General features: G+C 43.0%; 2 protein-coding genes across 2 annotated transcripts in view; both read right to left on the bottom strand.

Annotated features, from left to right (window-relative positions):
• Positions 1-198: 198 nt before the first annotated feature.
• On the bottom strand, positions 199-16,868 carry chpt1 (choline phosphotransferase 1). Its single transcript, XM_080754133.1, has 8 exons — positions 16,456-16,868; positions 11,127-11,274; positions 9,576-9,717; positions 8,707-8,791; positions 6,139-6,270; positions 5,005-5,163; positions 4,293-4,418; positions 199-2,808 (listed from the first exon to the last, which is right to left on the bottom strand). Exons 1-8 carry the CDS (start codon positions 16,699-16,701, stop codon positions 2,692-2,694), a joined length of 1,155 nt encoding a protein of 384 aa, XP_080610259.1. The 5' UTR covers positions 16,702-16,868; the 3' UTR covers positions 199-2,691.
• Positions 16,869-19,625: 2,757 nt separating this feature from the next.
• The window catches only part of mybpc1 (myosin binding protein C1), a gene marked incomplete at both ends in the record, with an annotated part of 64,827 nt that continues 64,361 nt past the window's right edge, over positions 19,626-20,091 (bottom strand). The window contains one exon of the mRNA XM_080754278.1: positions 19,626-19,723. Coding sequence (XP_080610404.1) covers positions 19,626-19,723 — 98 coding nt within the window. The remainder of the gene's footprint in view (positions 19,724-20,091) is intronic.

The raw sequence follows: 20,091 nt of genomic DNA, 5'->3' as shown, positions 1-20,091 counted from the left end.
ACCATTTCATGAGATTTAGCCTCAACAGGCAAACAAACTATCAAAATAATTATTTAGAGAACTTAAATTAAGTAACGCAAATGGTCCATTTGGTTTTTTAATTTTACACTCAAGAGTTAAAGATCTATAAGGATCCATTTAGTTACCAACTCTATTTAGCTGAGGACGACAGTTTTACATCATTACAGGGACAATGGGTATGAATGAAAAAACAATTCTTTATTACAAGCTTTGTCTCGCATACTTGTTAGTACAAAGGCGTCTTCACTGTGTTACTGTTGTTGGACAGTGCAACGTCGCATTAAAATCGAACATTTGCAATGCATACTGTAATTAAGGTCAAAAGGAAATCATTTTAAAACACGCCCTTCTGCAACGTACTACATCCATCAGAAGAGGAGTGGAGGGGGGCAGCATGATTTCATCTTTATTCGTCCAGATATAATAATCATAATTATGGAGAGAACAATTTCTAACCCTAAGATAACTTGTGAGCCGGCACTGTAGTAATGTCCCTTTGTCTATCCCTAGTGGAGTTGGAAAAAAATCGACAACATCGGTCGTACAAACGTCACATTCCAGTCAGATTACAAAAACCATTCAGGATCATGTGGTTGAATAGTTGTTAGACGAGTGACAATTCAGTCACTGCATCTTTTCAAGTACCAAACATACATTCACCTACACTGTAACTACATCATTTGTATAAGTGACGACGGAGGGAAAAAAAGAGCCGTTAAAGTGTAGTGCGAAGAACAGAAGGCCTTCTAACGAACTCTAGTGTTTGTATCCGTTTGTGTGACACTAAATTGATTAGCATTCACTTCCTTAAACGAAGGTTTCTGCGGAGGATGCAGAATAAAAACAATACATTGTTCATCAGTGGCTTTAAATACTCAAGAGAAATTAAAAAAACAGAAGGAAAAAAAAACATTAAGCAAAAATATTTAAGGCGTCATTTGAATTCTATACAATCACAAATAATTAATATTAGCCCTTTAGGGAGGAGAAAATGGAGAGGAGGCGTGCGTTAATGCATCATCTATTGACGACTTCCTGTAAAGGCGTGAGCTTATGTGGTTTCACTTAACGGTCAGTCATTTAAATGTTAGAAAATACAATGCACCTGTGAGATTATAACTTAAACCAGCTGTTCTCAAAGTGGGCGCTAGGGGTCCCCAGCTAAATATGTTACTTTCAAGATCAGCTTAACCACTTTCACTCTATATACATCGGCTATTTGAAAACGGCAGATGTACGCGCTCACTACGCGCAGAGGTGCAAGGTGTCATGAGCTTGTAGATCTTCTGTTTTCAAAACAATCTTGAAGAAAATGTGTGGGGGGTCCCTGGCGCAAAATATGTTCCCGGCCAAATACATTAATAATTTGGGGGTCCAATGAAATGAAAATGTTTGAGAACAACTGGCTTAAACGGATGCGTTCATTAAAAGCTGAGCCTCACAGAAGAATCGCCATCAATTTTCAGCATTAACAGGCCCCCGCTTCCTTCGCCTGCAGCCTGTGACAGCATACCTCATTAACATACCAGCCCACATTACCATCTTCATTAGAAATTACTTGAGGTCCGAATGGTTATTCATTTAATTTTGCATTTTTTTCATAGCCCTGATTTGAGTTATTTTCAGATTGAGCCACATTCATTTAATAAATACAACTGAGAAATGATTCACTAAATATTTCAACGGGTACAATGTTATAGCTTGGGCACTTATCAAACCAGTGGTAACTAAGTACAACCAACAATATATATCAATGATTTTTTTCTTTTCTAAACACAAACCTTTTTTGTTTTAATCAAAAGGATATCACTTACACCACCTTTAATTTACCAGACCAGAGGAAATATTCTCTTTGATGAGTGCGGTATCGATCATATTTGATATTTGCCCAAGCTACGTGGTACCTGTTGAAGCCAACTTATTTTGGTCATTGATTTGAATGAGAAGGAAATAACGGAACCATTAGTTGTTTTGATGCAAAAACCAAATTCTCTGATGACATAAGATGATATTCCAACCAGTGCCTGATTTCCACTCATTTCTATGGATTCTCTGTGTGTGTGTGTGTGTGTGTGTGTGTGTGTGTGTGTGTGTGTGTGTGTGTGTGTGTGTGTGTGTGTGTGTGTGTGTGTGTGTGTGTGTGTGAACGCGCACGCTTGTATTACTATACTTGCCAAATGTCCCCATGGGCACTGAATTTGAGAAACATTTTCCTGGTCCCCACAAAGAGAAGTGGTTGTTTTATGGAGAAAAAAAAAGATGGTTTAAAAAAAGGGGTCGGGTTAGGGTCATCTATACAGTTGCGCAATGCGCACTGGATTCCCACAGCAGAAAATAGTGGTCCACGTTTTGAGCTTTTAGATCGTCTATTTTCAATGCTGTCCTAAAATGTTGACGTCCTCACAAAGTATAGTAATACAAATATACGCGTGCGTGCGTGCGTGCGTGCGTGCGCGCGTGTGTGTTTTGGTTTGCATTCCTGCGTCAGATCAGGGACTTGAAGACTCTTCAGTTGGTGGTGGGATCAGATTAGTTCTACTGAGAGGTGGTGGTGACTGTGCAGAGGCTGTCGTGGCTCTCTGGGGCGGGCGCGAGGCACTCCTCGTCTTCTGCTCTCAGAAGCGGGGCGACGTCGCGCTCGTCCCCTGGTTCCTCCCGCCGGGCAGGCCATCATTCGCGGTGGGCGTGGGCCGACGGCGTGATGCTGAACACGCAGATCTTGAGGTGCGAGGCAATCTGGAGGCACACACCCGTGCAGTAGCGCGTGAGGTCCAGCAACGAGAACACCTTTACAGGAGAAGAACACAACGAAACTGCATGAGCTGATTGAAAGGACGATCATGAGTGTTGGAGCCATGTCATTTAGCGGCAGGGGGAGAGCGGAAACCAGGACTACAGGTTAGGTAGTCACCGGGTGAGAAAAATGGGTTGCAAAAACCGTGGGATAAAAAAAAAAAAAAAAAAAAAAAAATGACATGGTGTGGTGTGAGCTTTTAGATAGGACATTTTTTATGCGTTTCCATTCATCTCTGCATGGGATTGCCAGAAGTATGGATGGAGGATGCAATGCATCCTGGGACATGTAGGCACTGTGGGTATTGGGTAAGGCTCTGTTAGCAGAAGCAATACGATTCAGAGGATTTTATTGCTTTGGCTACACTGACGACTGGTAGTTATTGCACATCCGTTAAAAACTTACCAAACCTTTTGACAGGTAAGGTAAACCCAGCTGAAGGTAATAATCCAGAATGGTTTATTGTCTGTAAAAGCTGAGCAACAACAAGGGAGTCCATCCCTTCTTCAACGTTAGGGATGGCCAACGGTTAACCGTTAACCAGTTAACCTTTAAGACATTGGTTACCGGTTAATTGTGAGCGTTTTTAATGGGTAAATAAATAGCGCATTTTTGAACAAATTTCCTTAACGGTTAACAGTTATTTAACCGATAAGGCCTTACGGTTACCGGTTAAGAAAATGTCTCCATTTGGCCATCCCTATTCAACGTGCAAAACTACTGGGAGCGCCGCACCTACTATCAGCTCCCATTACTTACCCAAGCTATGTTAGTTCAGGATCGAGCCCAGAGCCTTGTGATTCAAAGGAGAATGCTCTACCTCTCAACTGAGCTACCCGGACATACACGTAGGTGTGTTACATTTATGTGTTTGTGTGTGGCAGCATAAAGTGTACAGGAGCTGTCCATGTTATCACAAACTAACAACCTACATGAAACACAGCCACTAGTCATGTTACCTTCAGCTGTGAAAAGGGTTTGTCCTTTTTTCAACCTTGTGTACCTATTTTGATTCATAGCCAATAAGTTTGTAGGCCCCCCCCCCCCTCAAAAATACCCAAAAATATGCTTTTTGAGCTTTTATTTTCCCTCAAAAAACGTCACAACCGCTATATGTCTATCAGGAGCTTGCACGAAAAAAAAATTCACCGGCGATGTGACAAAGAAGTCGATTCTGATTCTGACAACGCGCTGTGAGCTTGTAGACCGGCTAATTTTCAACGTGCGACACCGCCATGTACAAAATAGGACTTACGTGTGCTGTAAAGCCTCTATCAGAGTCCAGGGTGAAGAGCTATTCACTTCACTGCGTTGTAGTTTCCTAGCTATCACCTAGGCTTTGCTATGTATTTTTAGGTGACAGCTAGAAAACTACACCGCGGTGAAGTGAATAGCTCTTCACCCTGGACTCTTGATAGAGGCTTTAGTGTTCAGTGTGTAATATTGCGAGAGGAAGGACATCATTGTGCAGTCTCACCAAGGCTGTCCAGAGGACGATGTACTCATCAAAGTAGCTGTTGAAGTACTGGTTGAGGAAGAGGAGCCCGGGGCCGATGAAGGCTGTGTCTGGCAGGTACAACTCACTCCTGGTCATGTGGGCGATCTGCGGCCAGGGGAGAATCATGAGGAACATGCAGTACCGAGTCTCAAACCTACCAATAACAACCTTTTCTGGATCAGGAACCCCTTGAAAATTTCGAAAAGCGTTTGTGGCCCACCCTTAACTTAACCCGACAGGCAGCCTTGTTTAGTGGTGAGATGGGTGGGCCGCGTGCATTTTCAGAGCGTTTATTGATCGATCGATCGATTGTTAGAATTAACGTAGTATAGTATAATCTAAATTCCTATTTACCGGTGTCACAATGAAAGATTTTGAAGTAAGAATACCATGACATTCTTTTTTTTCTCCAACCCACCTATGAAGGCATATAACAACTATTTCTAGCTCACAACGTGACTCATTGTGAGCCATGTATTTTCTTTTTTAATCTACTGTAGAAGAAAAAACTAATTTTGTATGGGGGTCCCTGACACAAAATACTTTCAGATGGGGGTCTGCGGCCTAATACATATTAACCCATTAAGATCTGGAACGCATTACTTTAACCATTATTTTATGCTTTAAAAATAGAAGATATAAAGTATAGTGAACTTGTATATCTGCTATATAGCTGCCCTAGGCTCCGTACCACCAGCTTGTTGGAGATCTTTGAGATGACCATGCCGAAGGTGATGATGTACAGACAGGGGTGCAGCTCAAACAGCTGGCTGGAAGACTTCTTGAAGATGATGAAGGCCAGCGTGAGGATGAGCATGATGTGCAGACCAGGGGACAACACACTGGTGTCCTGCATGCCACACACACACACACACACGCACGCACGCACGCACGCACGCACGCACGCGCACGCACACGCACACACACACACACACAAATACATTTCACAAGTTTACTTTGAGTGAGCAATGAGCATACAATAACAGTATTATTGCGACCGTAGGTTTACTGTCAGAACTGTCACATCTTGTCCGTATCTGTCCGTACGGGTAACGCCTGACACTGTGGACCCCCTGACACATCATTATATGGCCCCACGCCTTCGGGACTTGTTTGTCACAGTACATTTGCACATACGTGAAATTTATTCTCTGCATTTTACCCATCCTATAACAACTAGGAGCAGTGAGCAGCCATATACGGCGCTCGGGGAGCAATTATGGGTTAAGGTCTTGCTCAGGGACACATTGACACATTGCTGCCTGACCGGGAATCGAACCGGGGACAACCAGGGGAACTGGTTCCCAGGCAGGCTCCCTAACCACTCAGCTATGGTCACCCTGTGATGTCACATCATTGTGACATCACAGGTGATATTAAGCCCATATCTAACAGGACTTCATATGGGAATGCCCATATATGTGCGTCGGGTTCAGACAGGGATCTCCATGTAAGGGCATAAAAGGGATTGTATGTATGATGTCAGATGTGATAGACGTAATCAGATTTTCACACAACGAATAACTAAGTAAGCATGCTCACACCATATCTCCATATACAGTACATGGATCTCCATGTATGGGTACCAGGAGTCTCCATATATGGGTAACTGGTCCGATATACATCACTGGCCAGATGGCCAAGACATGACGCGACCTCGCCTGTCTCTCCTTGTTGCTTTCTCAGGGTGGGACAACGTCGGGTATCTGCTATGCTATATGCACCGTGTCTCGAGACAACTTGTTGTGATTTGCCACCATAATCCAATTGAACTGAATTGAAAAGAGCCAAAGACGCCTGTTCTTAGTGAGAGTCTCATACTTACTGCCACCGTGGATCCGTTCTTCCCCACGCCTCCGTTGAGGATGACATGGAAGTAGTTATAACAGGAGTACACGGCCCCGCCGATGATGCCCAGGATGGGGAAGACGTAGAGCGGCACGCCGATGACATGCAGCTGGGGACACATGACACACAGAGGGCCAATCAGCAACCAGCTACCACCGCTGGTCATTAGCATGGGAACAGCGGGGGGGAGGAGGAGCATTTATGAGAGGTGGGCGGGGCATGCCGGGTCGAGCGCCATGGGACCACAAAGCCAAATTATGCGGGTGACATCATCAGCTTTTCTTTCTTTTTTTTGCCATATCTTGTCCAATAGATCACTGGTTCTCGGTGTAGGGTCTGCGGACCCACCAGGGGTCTTTGAGGAGTTGCGGGTCTGTAACTCAAGGGTGACAAATACAAAAATATAATATTGAACTCAAGTGTCCATGGCATGAGTAATCAATAGGAAAAAAGTCATTTTGGGGGTGAACTGCTCCTTTAACAAGACACCTTTCATACTCCTTTACTGGCAACCAAACTAGTTCTGAGAGCTAGACTCCCTCCCCCCTCCACTCAGTAATCAGATGGAATTAATAACAGCTGTGTACTGTAGCTTGCTCTGTGTCTCCAGACTGTGGAGCATCGGGTACATCTACAGACTAGCATGGATATTTTAATACCTGGAGACGTTTGGACATTTGTCAGGGAGGTAAGGTGATGCAGATTTAGCTATTTCTGTTTTAGTGTTTATGCATGGTCACTAGAGGGGGTTAGAGGGGTTTGTAAAAATGCCTCACCCAACTTCTGTTCCCACTGCACTAAGACATCGACAGTAGGTATTCTGGGGTGACCATCAAAATTTGGAGACAGCCCATATAAGATCAATCTGGCTAGCCATCGTCAAAGAAAAGGTCCTTCCTCGAGAGACTGATATAAGATTGACGTAGTTTTGTAGTTATAACCTACCCCAGCCAAAATCCATTTCCCAAACAGTGGGTTGGGACTTGGGACCATTTGTGGGTCGTGGACACATTTTTATGGGTCCCTTCATTTTTCAGTTAACTACATTTAGTTTTTAATCATTGCTATTTCAAAACATTTTCAAAAAAGATTACCCAAAAAGCTAAGATTTCCATGAATTAAAAACATCTATTGTTCTTCCAAGTAATTTCATTAATAAATGAAAGAAAAATCTAAGAAATTCCATAAATTCGAAAACAAGTGTCAAAGTAGTGAAAATGGCGGATCCACAAGCTCACAATGCGGTGCCGAAGCGCCGCGTTGTGAGCTTGTAGATCCGCTGTTTTCACCAGTTTGGGTCCCGGGCAAATGTCTAATTTCTCTTTTGGGTCTCGAGCTAAAAGGTTTGAAAACCACTGCCATAACCAACCCCATAAGGAGAACATTCTGATGGTAGCTTATAGCCTCCTTCACGAGTTCACGGGTCCATTCGGTTCCATTTGGACACTCAAGAGTTGCAGACCCGTACCCCTAAACCTGACCTTGAGATCCAGTGCACTAGATGACCTGTTACCATGGCGTTAGCTACCCCATAATATTTACCTTTGTTTTGTCATTTCCCTCATGTGACGTTTAGTCAAGCCTCCACAGGCAGCACAGTGAAAGTGAAACACAAGGTCTATTTAACGGTTTGTAGGAGGATGACTACGAAATAAGGATAGGTAAAGATTTTAAAGAAAGTGTAAGTGATATATTTCTTTGTTAAAATAAGTCTTAAATAGCTCTAGACTCTTCAGTAACAGGGGTCTCGGTCTCTCCAGCTTGAGTAAACAGAAAATACATTTTCAGGTCAGGATGATCAATTTAACCCAATCAGGAGAGAACAATCAGGAGAGAGAACTATGAAATTGAAGCTGATAAATAATCTCTTTTTCCTGATTGGATGAAATTGGCAACCCACCTGAAAATGTATTTTCTGTTTACTAAAGAGCTGGAGAGATGGGTAGACCCCTGTTACTGAACAAACTCTAGAGAGCTCTTCAATATAGAACTTAAAACTCTTTTAAACAAAAAAAGCTTTTGTTCCAAATATCACTTACAGCACCTTTAATACCATCGCTGTCAGGCAGAAACCTTGTCTCCATAATTTGCCTTTTTATGGTTTTCTATAAGTTAAATACAAATTTTACACTTGGTCATATGAGTTCCGCGCAAGAGTAGCAAATTAAAAAGCTCACACGTGAGACGTGAGCTTGTAGATTGGCTATTTTACTAAATAAGATCTTTTTATCTTCAAAAATGTTTGCCTATTACCGGTATGACATAATGGTTCGAACTTTTATAAATATTTTTATTTAACCAATGAAAAGGGTTTGTGACTAAATAATAACTATATGGTATCCATTGTGAACACGGATTCTTATTTCCACTTCCTGAAAAGTGACGTTTTACTTTTTTTGGACATACAAGGTTTCCACCCGACAGTGACGATATAATACGTACAAGGGAGGGAGCACAATCTTTACCATGCCTGTGCTGTTAATGATGAGGGGAAATTATGTAGGTGTGTGTCCATAGACAACCGGGGAAATGTGTGTAATTCTACCGTAGTTTGCCAGAGCGCCACACCGCCAAAGGCTGACATCAGATACATGGTCATGATGGCGAACTGCACCTCTGTGACATCAACCCTGCAGTGAAACCAACACAAGCGCTGCGTTGTTACCATGCCTTGACGCACGCAAACACATTGAAATTATGGGTGGGCGATATGGAAAAATATGATATCACAATATTTTTTCCAAGCTGTCCCACAATACACAATCTTTCACGATTCACAATTCTATTTCATGTTGGTTTGTATGGTTATTTTTCAAGTAACTTAACAGTACAACCACCTACAAGGCAACAAAAACTAAAGGAAAAAGTTCCTTTTGGGAGGTCTAAATTGACCCTTAAAAGTATGTAACTCTGACAGTATACAAATGAAACCAAATGGACCCGTTTGTGTCCATTTGGTTTCATTTGTATACTGTCAGAGTTAAGGGGAGACCTTGACATTGCAATGAATCTCTGTATTAACAATTCAACAGGATTGTTTATAAAGCTCCCTCATTGTATCACGATATACTACAGTATATACTATATCTCTGAAAAGCAATATCGTGGAGACATTGTATCATCTCAACGATATTTATCACCATATCACCCACCCCTAATTGAAATCAATCTAAAGTGCAAAGCCAAAGTGCACTAACTATGCAAAGTATTAAACTGATAGACAAGCCTTTAAAGGGGTTCCTCAGAGTTGCTACAGGGTGAGCACCAAATCCTTTTTTTTTTTTTTCATTTTCATTTACCACTTGAACCTTAGCATCCATTAATCATCCCTATTTGCCAAAATAGACGTTCCACAAGCGTTCTGAGCGTGTAAAAGAAAAGGCCAGACACAAAAAGGTACCGATTAGTGCTTACAGGCCGAAGCGGAGCGTCCCTGACACGTAGGTCTGCCAGTGGGCACAGAAGAACATGAACATCCCTATGAAACCACAGAAGAACATCCAGTCTGGGTAGTGTCCAATCCCACATGATATACACGTCCCCACCGCTACAAACACTGCAGGAGGAGAGACGCAGAGAAGGACACGAATGTTAGGCCTGTCACAATTATATGAGGACATTGCATCTTTGCATAATCGTCAGAATCGTTTACATTATCTGTAAGAAACCATCTGTTGAAAAATGGCGTGTGTGTGTGTGTGTGTGTGTGTGTGTGTGTGTGTGTGTGTGTGTGTGTGTGTGTGTGTGTGTGTGTGTGTGTGTGTGTGTGTGTGTGTGTGTGTGTGTGTGTGTGTGTGTGTGTGTGTGTGTGTGTGTCAAAATATAAGTAAACATCAGTAATGTGGCATCTGTTGAGCTCTAGAATTAACTCCATGGTGATTGGTTGTTATCCTGTCTGTATGCATGTACTGTATGTCACTCAATATCTGACATACATATGGTGAAAATTGGAAGAGGAAGGTTAATTATGGCTTAACACTGTCGCACATTACTAGTTAACCAAAATATAAATTGCATTTGATAGCTTGTCTAAAGCAATCTCTCTTCCCTTCGTTAGATTTACCAGAAGGTGTAAGATAATGAAGTAAACTGGCATCTACGTTTCTAATTCCTTCCACAGCTTGCCACGGCTGCCAGTGAGGAGCCCCCACTGGGAGGACGCAGTGCATCCCCGTCCTACTCCTCCCGTTGGATATTCCCTACTGAAAGGCTCCGCCCCTGTCCGTAGGGCTATGTGCAGTGATATAAAGATCTCCCTTTTCCGCCGGGCTTCACTCCCCCTGAACATTGTGTTCGAGAAGACGCTCAACCAAGCCAGATGCGCCACGGTGGATTCCAACTCCTAGACACTGTGGTGTTGAGCAGGTACCTTACCCCTGTGCCACCTGAACACCCTAAATAAGGGGTCTTCAACAGGAGGTCCGGGACCCAGAGTTACTACAGGGGGTCCTCAAAATCTTTGAGTGATAGAAACCTTTTTTTCCCCCTCCTTTTTTATATTAACCACTTGAACCCTAGCGTCCATATTCGGGTATAACTTTAGCCAAATATAGCAGATCTACAAGCTGTCAAACGATGAAACTATATGGAATCTGGGGGTCCCTGCTTCATCTCTCTCTCAACTAAGGGGTCCTTGGCCTGAAAACGTTGAAGACCCCTGCCCTAAATAGCATAGAAGTTTCCTAGCTCAGAACTACCGTATGTACACACACAGAGCTGCTGACAGTATACCGTGGATGCAGCGTTACGGCCCGTCCACAACAATGCAACTACTTGCAGCTACTTGCAACCATTATCCACAATGGCAGTTGCAAGTAGTTGCATTAGTGTGGACTGGCCTCTCAAGTCTTGCAAGGAGTTGCAAATAGTTGCATTGGTGCGGTCTGGCCTTAGAGCGCCCATTTTTTACTCTGTATGGGGAAGGGGAAAAAAAAAGATTATCGGTACATCTCTATTTAGAAGCACCTGTAGAGACCGCATCGCAGCCGTGGTCAAACAGCTCCCCCAGAGGAGAGCTGGTGTTGGTCCGCCTCGCCTGCTTCCCATCGATGGCGTCCAGAGACTGATAGATGAACAGGCCCAACGCACTGAGAATGAACGCCCAGGCTGGAGCCTGGAGAGACAGACAGACAGACAGACAGACAGACAGGGATGTGAATGTTAATCCTCAGTGTTGACTGTATGAAGTTGATGATTAATCGTCACACAAATAATTGCGATTAACGATTTCATTGTGAACATATGGATAAAACAAATTAAATTTCTGCTTGCCTTTTAAAGTCCACATCAATGGAACTAGACACAACTCCTGGCAACAACACAGTTTTAACCCATTTAGATTAGATTCAAACCACTTTAACCATTATTGTATGCTTTAACTATTAAAAAATAGCAGATATACAAGCTCACAGCGCACGCTGCGAGCTTGTAGATTTGCTATTATTGAAAAATCTTGAACGTTTGTGCAAGTCTTTGAATATACTTGACCCGACCGAGTCTATAAATGTCTTCTCAAACTTTGTCATGTCAAGGACCCCCAAAATTACATGTATTTGGTCACAGACCGCCCATCTCAAAATATGTTGTTCCAGGGACCACCCAGAAGCAAATATTTGAGTTACAAATGTTCGCTTTTAAAAAGATATACCAGTATTCAAAGACTTTTTTCAAGATTTTTCAAGAATAGCAGATCTACAAGCTCGCAGCGCGGCACTCTGTGCCGCACGGTGAGCTTGTATATCTGCTATTTTTCAATAGTTAAAGCATGAAATAATTCTAATCATTGGTTTGGACTGGCCTTTAGGGTTCATAATAAAACATGACACAGGGGCCAGGGCAGATAGATATGACAAATAACTTAACAAATTACTGGCATATTTAATCATTTGCTAAATAAGTAAGCTTGTAGATCTGCTATTTCTGCTTTTTTTTTGTTTGAAAATGTCTGAACAAAAACTGGAAAAGATTATAACAATTATACAAAGATAATTGTGAATATATCAAATAATTGTTATTAGGCAATTATTTAATAATTGTGACTAAGTCAGGCAGACAGACAAGACATTGAGACAGGGATGTGAATGCTAAGCCTCAGTGTTGGTGAGGTAACATGTTGCTTGCATAAGAAGCACCCTTTACCCAAATGAAGATTAGATCAAACCTTGATACAGCAGCAATGCTCTTTAGGTGTCTACGGTGAAAATAATAGACAATTTGTGACATGTTTTGTTATATTGCATTTGCAATAGGTATTGTGATATATATATATATATATATATATATATATATATATATATATATATATATATATATATATATATATATGCCTTCATTTGATAGGATAGTAGACAGACAGGAAATGGGGAGAGAGAGATGGGGAATGACATGTGGCAAAGGTCGTCCGGATCGGGAATCGAACCGGCCACGCCAGCAGGCATCATAGCCTAGTATGTGGTATGCGCCTTGGCCACTAGGCCAGCGGGCGCCCCGGTATAATAATTATTAGATCAAGATTTACATACAGTACAGATACTCACACACGCTTGCATGCGCGCGCGCACACACACACACACACACGCGTGACTCTACGCAAACATATTTTTGGAGTTTTGCAAGCCAACAATAAATAAAAGAAAAACAGTAATAAAGTTGATGAGTGTGGTACAGGACAGCTGACAGACTACAGCAGGTGTGGACTCAAGCGGTCTATTTAAGTCATACTCGCCATACCCACAGCACCCCTCCACAACCCACAACCCCCCCCCCACACACACACACACACTCTGTTGTACCGACTAATGGCTGGCCGGGTGAGACGCCCATTACGATGTACCGTATATCCCAATGGCTCTCACACACTTTCATGTCAAATACCCCTTTGAATTGATGTGTACTGTACTGGGGATAGAATCCAGGTGGGATGATATGAAAATGTCATGTCACGATTAATGGGACCAAAGAAATTGCGATTTACGGTATTATCGCAAAACAAATATCCCCAACCTCCATCATCCTGGGGCGGGAAAATTTGCCAAAAAATAGGCTATACTGTATATAAATCTAGGCAAAGAGATTTGGTAGAGTGAAGGGGAAAAAACGACTGTATCAAGTACGTTATTTCCGGGTACGTTTTACCAATTATAGAGGGTTTAAATGGTACCGGATATGGTACCGGATATGCAGCTCGGTGAATCGATCCCAGTGCATGACAGAGGATAATTTCACAATAAATGTAAATCTCCATGATACGATTATTGTGAGTGTTTTTTATCATGATACTGTACACGGGCCACAAACCATCTTAGAATGATGCCATAAAGAGAAGATTTACATAGTTACAATTATTGTTCCTTAACAATTATTTTTAAAATAAATCGACAATTCAAGATTTGTCAATGTGTTCCCCAAAAAAGGATATCTACAAGCTCACAAGCTTGTAGACCCCCTGGAGCCCCCTCAAGGGTCCCGGGCCCCACTTCTAAAACCACTGGTATATTTAATCAATGAGCAGACGTTTTTTTGTGATGCAATTAAAGAGTCAAAAGGATTCACTGTAGGCCTTAACAACTTAAAGCCCCAGCGGGTATTTTGTGCCTGGCGGCTATCTGCGATACTTATTTACATCCATATGGCAGTCGATGCGAGAAACGGTGTCAGACCCCCTGGCGGGTATTTGGTGCCCGGTGGCTATTTGCCCCCCAGGCGATGCCTACTCCTTTCTTTCCCTCTACACCAAGCTCTTCGCTGAAAACCACTAGCTCTACAAGTTCACAATTGTTGATTGTAGAGCTGAACCAAACACTGGCCTCAGTGTTTGGACGCCAGCGTGTATGTGGTAACAGCTGAATAAAGTCAAGATTCAGGCTAAGTAGCCTATAAGGCTAAATGTTCCTCTGAGGCTTCTATCTACTGAACTTACATTATCAATCTTGTTGTGACTTTGCTCCGCCAGCTGTGTGCTTGTGCAACTGTGCATGTGCGCATGCGTGTGTCTAATTATTAGGGCTTTGACACTACGGTTTTGAGCGCAATGCCATTGTGACACGGTGGAGAGTGGTTTGGTTATGCTGCTGTTGCTACTCTCCACAGCAGCCCGGCTGGGTTGTGAAGCAGGCTGAACCGCTGTCGGTCAGCCTGGAATGTGTTAGGCAAGATTCCAGCTGACCCACTGGGGGTCAGTTCCTCCTGCTGGCCCCAGTGGGGGTTGGGGGTCATCTGAAGACACAAGTCAGCCAACACTGTGCGGTGTCCAGGGGCGTCACAAGGGGGGAAGTGGGACTGAGTTACTAGGGCCCAAGTGGAGGGGCCTTAATTATTTTATACTTTAGCTATTGAAAAATAGCAGATATACAAATGTGTGCAAATCTGAATATATATTTTTAAGCGAACATTTGTAACTCAAATTTTGCTCCGGGGGGGGAGGGGGGCTGGAACTAAATATTTTGAGATGGGGGTCCGTGGCCAAATACATATCATTTTGGGGGTCCTAGACACGAAAAAGTTTGAGCACCACTGACATAGAAACATAGGTTTTTAAATAAAACTTAACAAAATAATGCATTCCCAGTCCAAATGGGTTACGCCCCCTCCCCCTATGAAGAACATGGGGGGCCCACAGTGAATCCTTGTACCCAGGGCCCAGAATTTGGTGCGACACCCCTGGCGGTGTCTGTCTGTACCACGTGGTGTGTGTGTGTGTGTGAGAGAGAGAGAGAGAGAGAGACAGACAGACAGACAGACAGGAAACGAAACCATGTCTTGACTCTTCAGAATTGCAGCCGATCTTATCAACCCCCCCCCCCCCCTTTAATAGCCTACTATCAAGAGTCCAGTGGTTCTCTTTTTATCTGCCAACTAATCAATATGTTATCTTTAGGTGATACTATTGGTCAAACACTGAACCCTCTATACATGGGTTCATTCACAACATGATACCACTATATGTGAACTGCTTGCTTGCTAAAGGCACAAGGGGGACTTTCACCCACTTTACAAGTACAGCTCACCAAGAAGGGTGTGATTGGGGAACACATACCGGTTCCATCGGTCTGTAATACGACTGCAAAGGAAATGCCAGGCGGTGGATGGGTATAGATTGGTAGACATCTCTGTCCCGGACTTTGTGTCAGTAGCAAGGTCCTCGTCTGCCTATAGATATGGCTGGACAAAGGTATAATCTGATAACGCACTCACACACACCATGCCCATTCAACTAATAGCCTACTGCATAGCATACAGTAAGTGGATCATAGGTCACCTGTCACTTAAGTCGCTTGTCCCATGTGCTGCTGTTTTAATTACAGTAACGTAGCCTACGTGTTTACGTCTATGTAACATATAGAATGATATCATATTTTAATAGGTAATGGTAAGAGGGGGCACCAAAGACGAGCTTGGGCACCTAATATTTACTTTCTGGCGTTTATTGCACACGTTGCTTCCTGTTTAACAAGAAAGAACCCCCCATTTCTTGGGTTCACAAGTTTGCAACTTGCTGGTAAACTGTTTCCACTACAGGCACCTGTGTAAAACAGTGAGGTAAACCAGTTGTTCTTAAACTTTTTCATGTCGGGGACCCCCAAATTGACACCTATTATCCCGCAGACCCCCAAGATTTTACTGCTCTATAGCAGTGATATTCCCATTTAATGGTAGGCCTATTCCTAGCTGAGAACCCAATTTATATAGTAACATCAAGTTAATTTAACTGAGAGAGAGTGTACAAATGAAATCAAGGGGTCAACGGGTCCATTTTGTTCCATCTGTACACTCTCTTGACTAGTTGCAGACCCATAAGGGTCCATTTGGTTCCTAACTACCATTCTGGGGACCCTCTGGAACTCACTCAAGGACCCCTGAGGGTCCCCGGGCCCCACTTTGAGAAACAATGAGGTAAACAAGACATGTCAACAAGTGGAGGCTTTTTTAAATTCAAGGCAACGTTTTTACTGTAGCCGGTCTGTTAACAAGCATGACCTCACAACCAAACACCACGTCACCACACACACACACACACACACACACACACACACTCATATGACATGAGCCACAATGTATCAAAGCTGTCATTGAGGAATCGTAAACAAACCGCGGAACTACAGGAAACTTTGTCGCAAAGCGAAGGTCGCGGTTTGTGATCGCTGAATTGTATCGTTAAAGGGCGGCGGTGTCGTGTCGCTCGCCGAAAAGAGTGATCTTTGAGCCGCATCAACAAGCTCACAGCTTGCAGATCGGCTCTTGTCGGCTAGCGACATCAACAAGTTATTATTATTAGCCTAATATCAGGGCTACTCACCTCTTCCGTGGCGCTGGGGCAGTAGTATACGAGCACCACGGTGGTCAGGATGTTGACCACCAGTCCGATGATGGTCAGTGTGTTGGGCGCGATCCATGTGGGGATCTGCTGGACGAGCCAGTTCCAGTAGATTTGACACGGGGGCTCGAACAGCGAGCTACCCGACGCGCTGTATTTGTGCTCCTCAAGCCGCTTGAGTTGAGCGGCTGACAGCGGCTCCGGCCACAGCATGCCGTGCAGTGCCATTGTTTTCTACACAAAAACAAAACAAAAGAGTGGAGATCTGCCTCCCTGGATCGGTTTCGGGCAGTGATCGTGTCCGACCCGGGCCGATCAGTGGACATTTAGAGGAGAAAAGAAGCGGCGGTCCTCCATGTCGCTGAGTTGAGTTGTCGATATGTTTCCCCTTCCTTCCTCCCTTCCTTTCTGACCCCGAGTTGCGTTGGGTTTGAGGCAGGAAACGAAACGATCGGGGTCCGGAAGGGAATACTCTAGCCGCCTGTGTCCCGGGAAATTCGAAATGTAAACAGTAAAAAGCGTGCATATTGTGGAGCTGATCACACGTGTTTGATTGATTGATTTGATTGAAGACTTTATTAGAAGTTTGCATAGGAAAAGGTACAGTTTCATGACGGTACAGTTCACTGGTACAAGGTCTACTAAAAGGAGATCCGTGAAAAGACTAAGCTTATTTCCACAGGAAACCATTTAAGTGCAGCAGCACATCAGTGCTCAAATGTTTTTACTTAATTAAAAGTATCAATACTGCAATCTAGATAGAAGTAGGCCTACTCCTTTACAAGTAAAAGTCCAGAATATAAAGTTTACTTGAGTAAAAAAATGTACAAAAGTATTGGTATAAAAATGCACTTAAAAGTAAAAGTAGTCATTGTGAAGAATGTCCCATTTCACAAGTTCAAAATGTATACAAAATCTTTTGAAAATAGCAGATAGGCCTTTACAGCTCAGCTCACAAACATTGCAAAATGTACACATCTGAAGTGGTTATGTATGTTTTGTAATAATAAAGATCTACAAAGTAGCCTAATTAAGTTGTCAAATAATTGTAGTGGAGAAAGGTAGGCTACAATCTTTGCCTCTGAGATGTAGTGTGTAGATTAGAAGTAAAAGTCAAAGTGTTGGAAATTGGAAATACTCAAGTAAAGTGCAAATACCTCAAAATTGAACTTATACAGCCTACTTAAGTAAATGTAGGCTACTTAGTTATGTTACAACACTGGTAGGCCTAGTGCAGCACCGTAGCCATGTGCTTTAAACAAAATAACTACTTTTAAACCTTTGCTATGGCTATTATTTGCTCATGAAACTGTTTGTACTGGCAGTGTATTTGTACTGTGTAGCCCAATTTTTCTTTTTTTATTGGTATTATTGGTCAATAACATTACATTGTTGTCATAGGCTATTTTCCCTTCTGAATGTGGCTTGCTGTTGTACAACTGGGATTTACAGAGAAATAAGAATCGCAAACACAAATTGTACAAGAGTTTTATTCCATGATGGGTCATACTTACAAAGGTAAAAGCATGCACACATAAGTCAGCTTATTTGAGCCTCAAATCTCGAGAAATGTCATGCACAATATGAAGACTGTTTGTAAGCCTCCAAATCATCCATTATTTATATTTATCATGTCATGAAAACCTTTTATTTTCCCCCAAGAAAAGAAATGAAATCAACAAATCTGTCAGAGTGACAGTGACTCATAGTCAAATCAATACCTAAATTCAATTATCCAAAATAGTCAGTCCAATCCTTTAACCACATGAACCCCATAGCGATTCTGGGGGTGAACATAAGGCAAAAATAACCAATCTATAAGCTCACAACGTGTTGTGAGCTTGTAGATCGGCTATATTTGAAGATATTTGGCGTAGAGGGAAAAAAGCATGGGGCCTAATTTGGACCCCTGGGGGATAGGTTTCAAGTGGTTAATTATCCTGCCATAGCACATTTCGAAGTTCTGTTAATTATATTGCTTAACCTCATACAGTCATAAAACAATTAATGAAAGACTATACCTCTCCCGTCTCCCCTTTCAGACAAATGTATTACCTCCAACAAGCACGCTCAACCAAGACTGTAGGTAAGAATTACTGTGACCTATACATAAATTATACATTCTTTTGTATTATTATATTATTACATTTTTGTACTCACATTATTTGAGCCAAAGCAATGCCTACATGCATCTGAGTCTTTCAAATACCAACAGGGCAACAAACCTGAACCGGCTGTTCGATAGCAACAAGCCCCAAACCTGAACACAGCAAGCCACAGCACAGAGCAATATACTCTCACGCACGCACGCACGCGCGCACACACACACACACACACACACACACACACACACACACACACACACACACACACACACACACACACACTCCCCAATCCATCTGTCTATAATAGAAAGAGACGTCACACCATTGAAAGTAGTAGCTGAAAACCTCACAAGATGGACGAGGGCAGGTCGGTCGCTATCATTCTAAGTAAGGCCTGCCGCGACCATTGCATTTTACTTGGCGATTTAGTGCCATATAAATAATTTTCAATTAATACTTTAATTGTTTTTTTGCCATTGAACTTCAGAACATAAATAAACATTACATTCCTGTTTGCCTTATAGACTTGGCAAGAAAAACCTGCATGCACAGGGAAGATTATGACAAATGGCCGGTACCAATGATCTAAATAAATAATGTAGGCCTACTATGGCTTAAACAGATCTGCCGCCATATTTAATAATGTATGCTTTAAGGAAAAGGAGAAGAAAAAGAAATACGGGAAATAGTCAAATTACAAGCTCACGATGTGTCGCAACACGTACGCTTGTAGATCTGCTAATTTCCGCTCTTTTTGTAAATGTTTGTAAATGTATGAACTTTTTTCAACAGATGAATTTATACAGATGAAAGGAAACAATTCTAACGTGATTATGTAGTGACATCCATCCGTCCGTCTGTCCATCCGTTCGTTCGTTCGTCCGTCCGTCCGTCCGTCCGTCCGTCCGTCCGTCCATTCATCCATCCATCCATTCCATCCATCCATCCATCCATCCGTCCAGCGCCCGCTGAGCTGACCCAGGGTACAGTTTAGGTGGGTAGAGTGGAGCTCTGCGTGGAGGCAGCCAGTGATCTGTGGGTTGGTTTTTACTTGTCCAGCTCGCAGGCCTTGGCTTCGTTGATGTACTTATCAATGAGCTGCATGGGTACGCCTCGCTGCATCAGCTCATAGAAGGTGAAGCCACCTGGGGGGACAGGGCAGAGGACACATACTCTCATGACGCTGTCGGCAGGGGGGGTGACATGTCCTTGGTTCGAACTCCCTTTGGTCCGACCACCTAAACCTAACCTTAACCCTAAGCCTAACCTCAGTGAAAGTAACGCTGCTGAATGCTAACCTGGTGAGTAGCTAACCTGCCGACGCTGGTGAATGCTAACTTGGTGAGTAGCTAACCTGCCAAGTCGACACTGGTGAATGCTAACCTGGTGAGTAGCTAACCTGCCGAGTCGACACTGGTGAATGCTAACCTGGTGAGTAGCTAACCTGCCGACACTGGTGAATGCTAACCTGGTGAATTTTAACCTGTTCGGACCAACGGGAGTTGGAACCATG

This window comes from Nannobrachium achirus (genome assembly GCF_963921795.1).
Source record: "Nannobrachium achirus genome assembly, chromosome: 23".
In the NCBI taxonomy this organism is placed as follows: Eukaryota; Metazoa; Chordata; class Actinopteri; order Myctophiformes; family Myctophidae; genus Nannobrachium; species Nannobrachium achirus.
The sequence above is the reverse complement of the archived record's forward strand: the minus strand, read 5'-3'. Positions and strand labels throughout refer to the sequence as shown.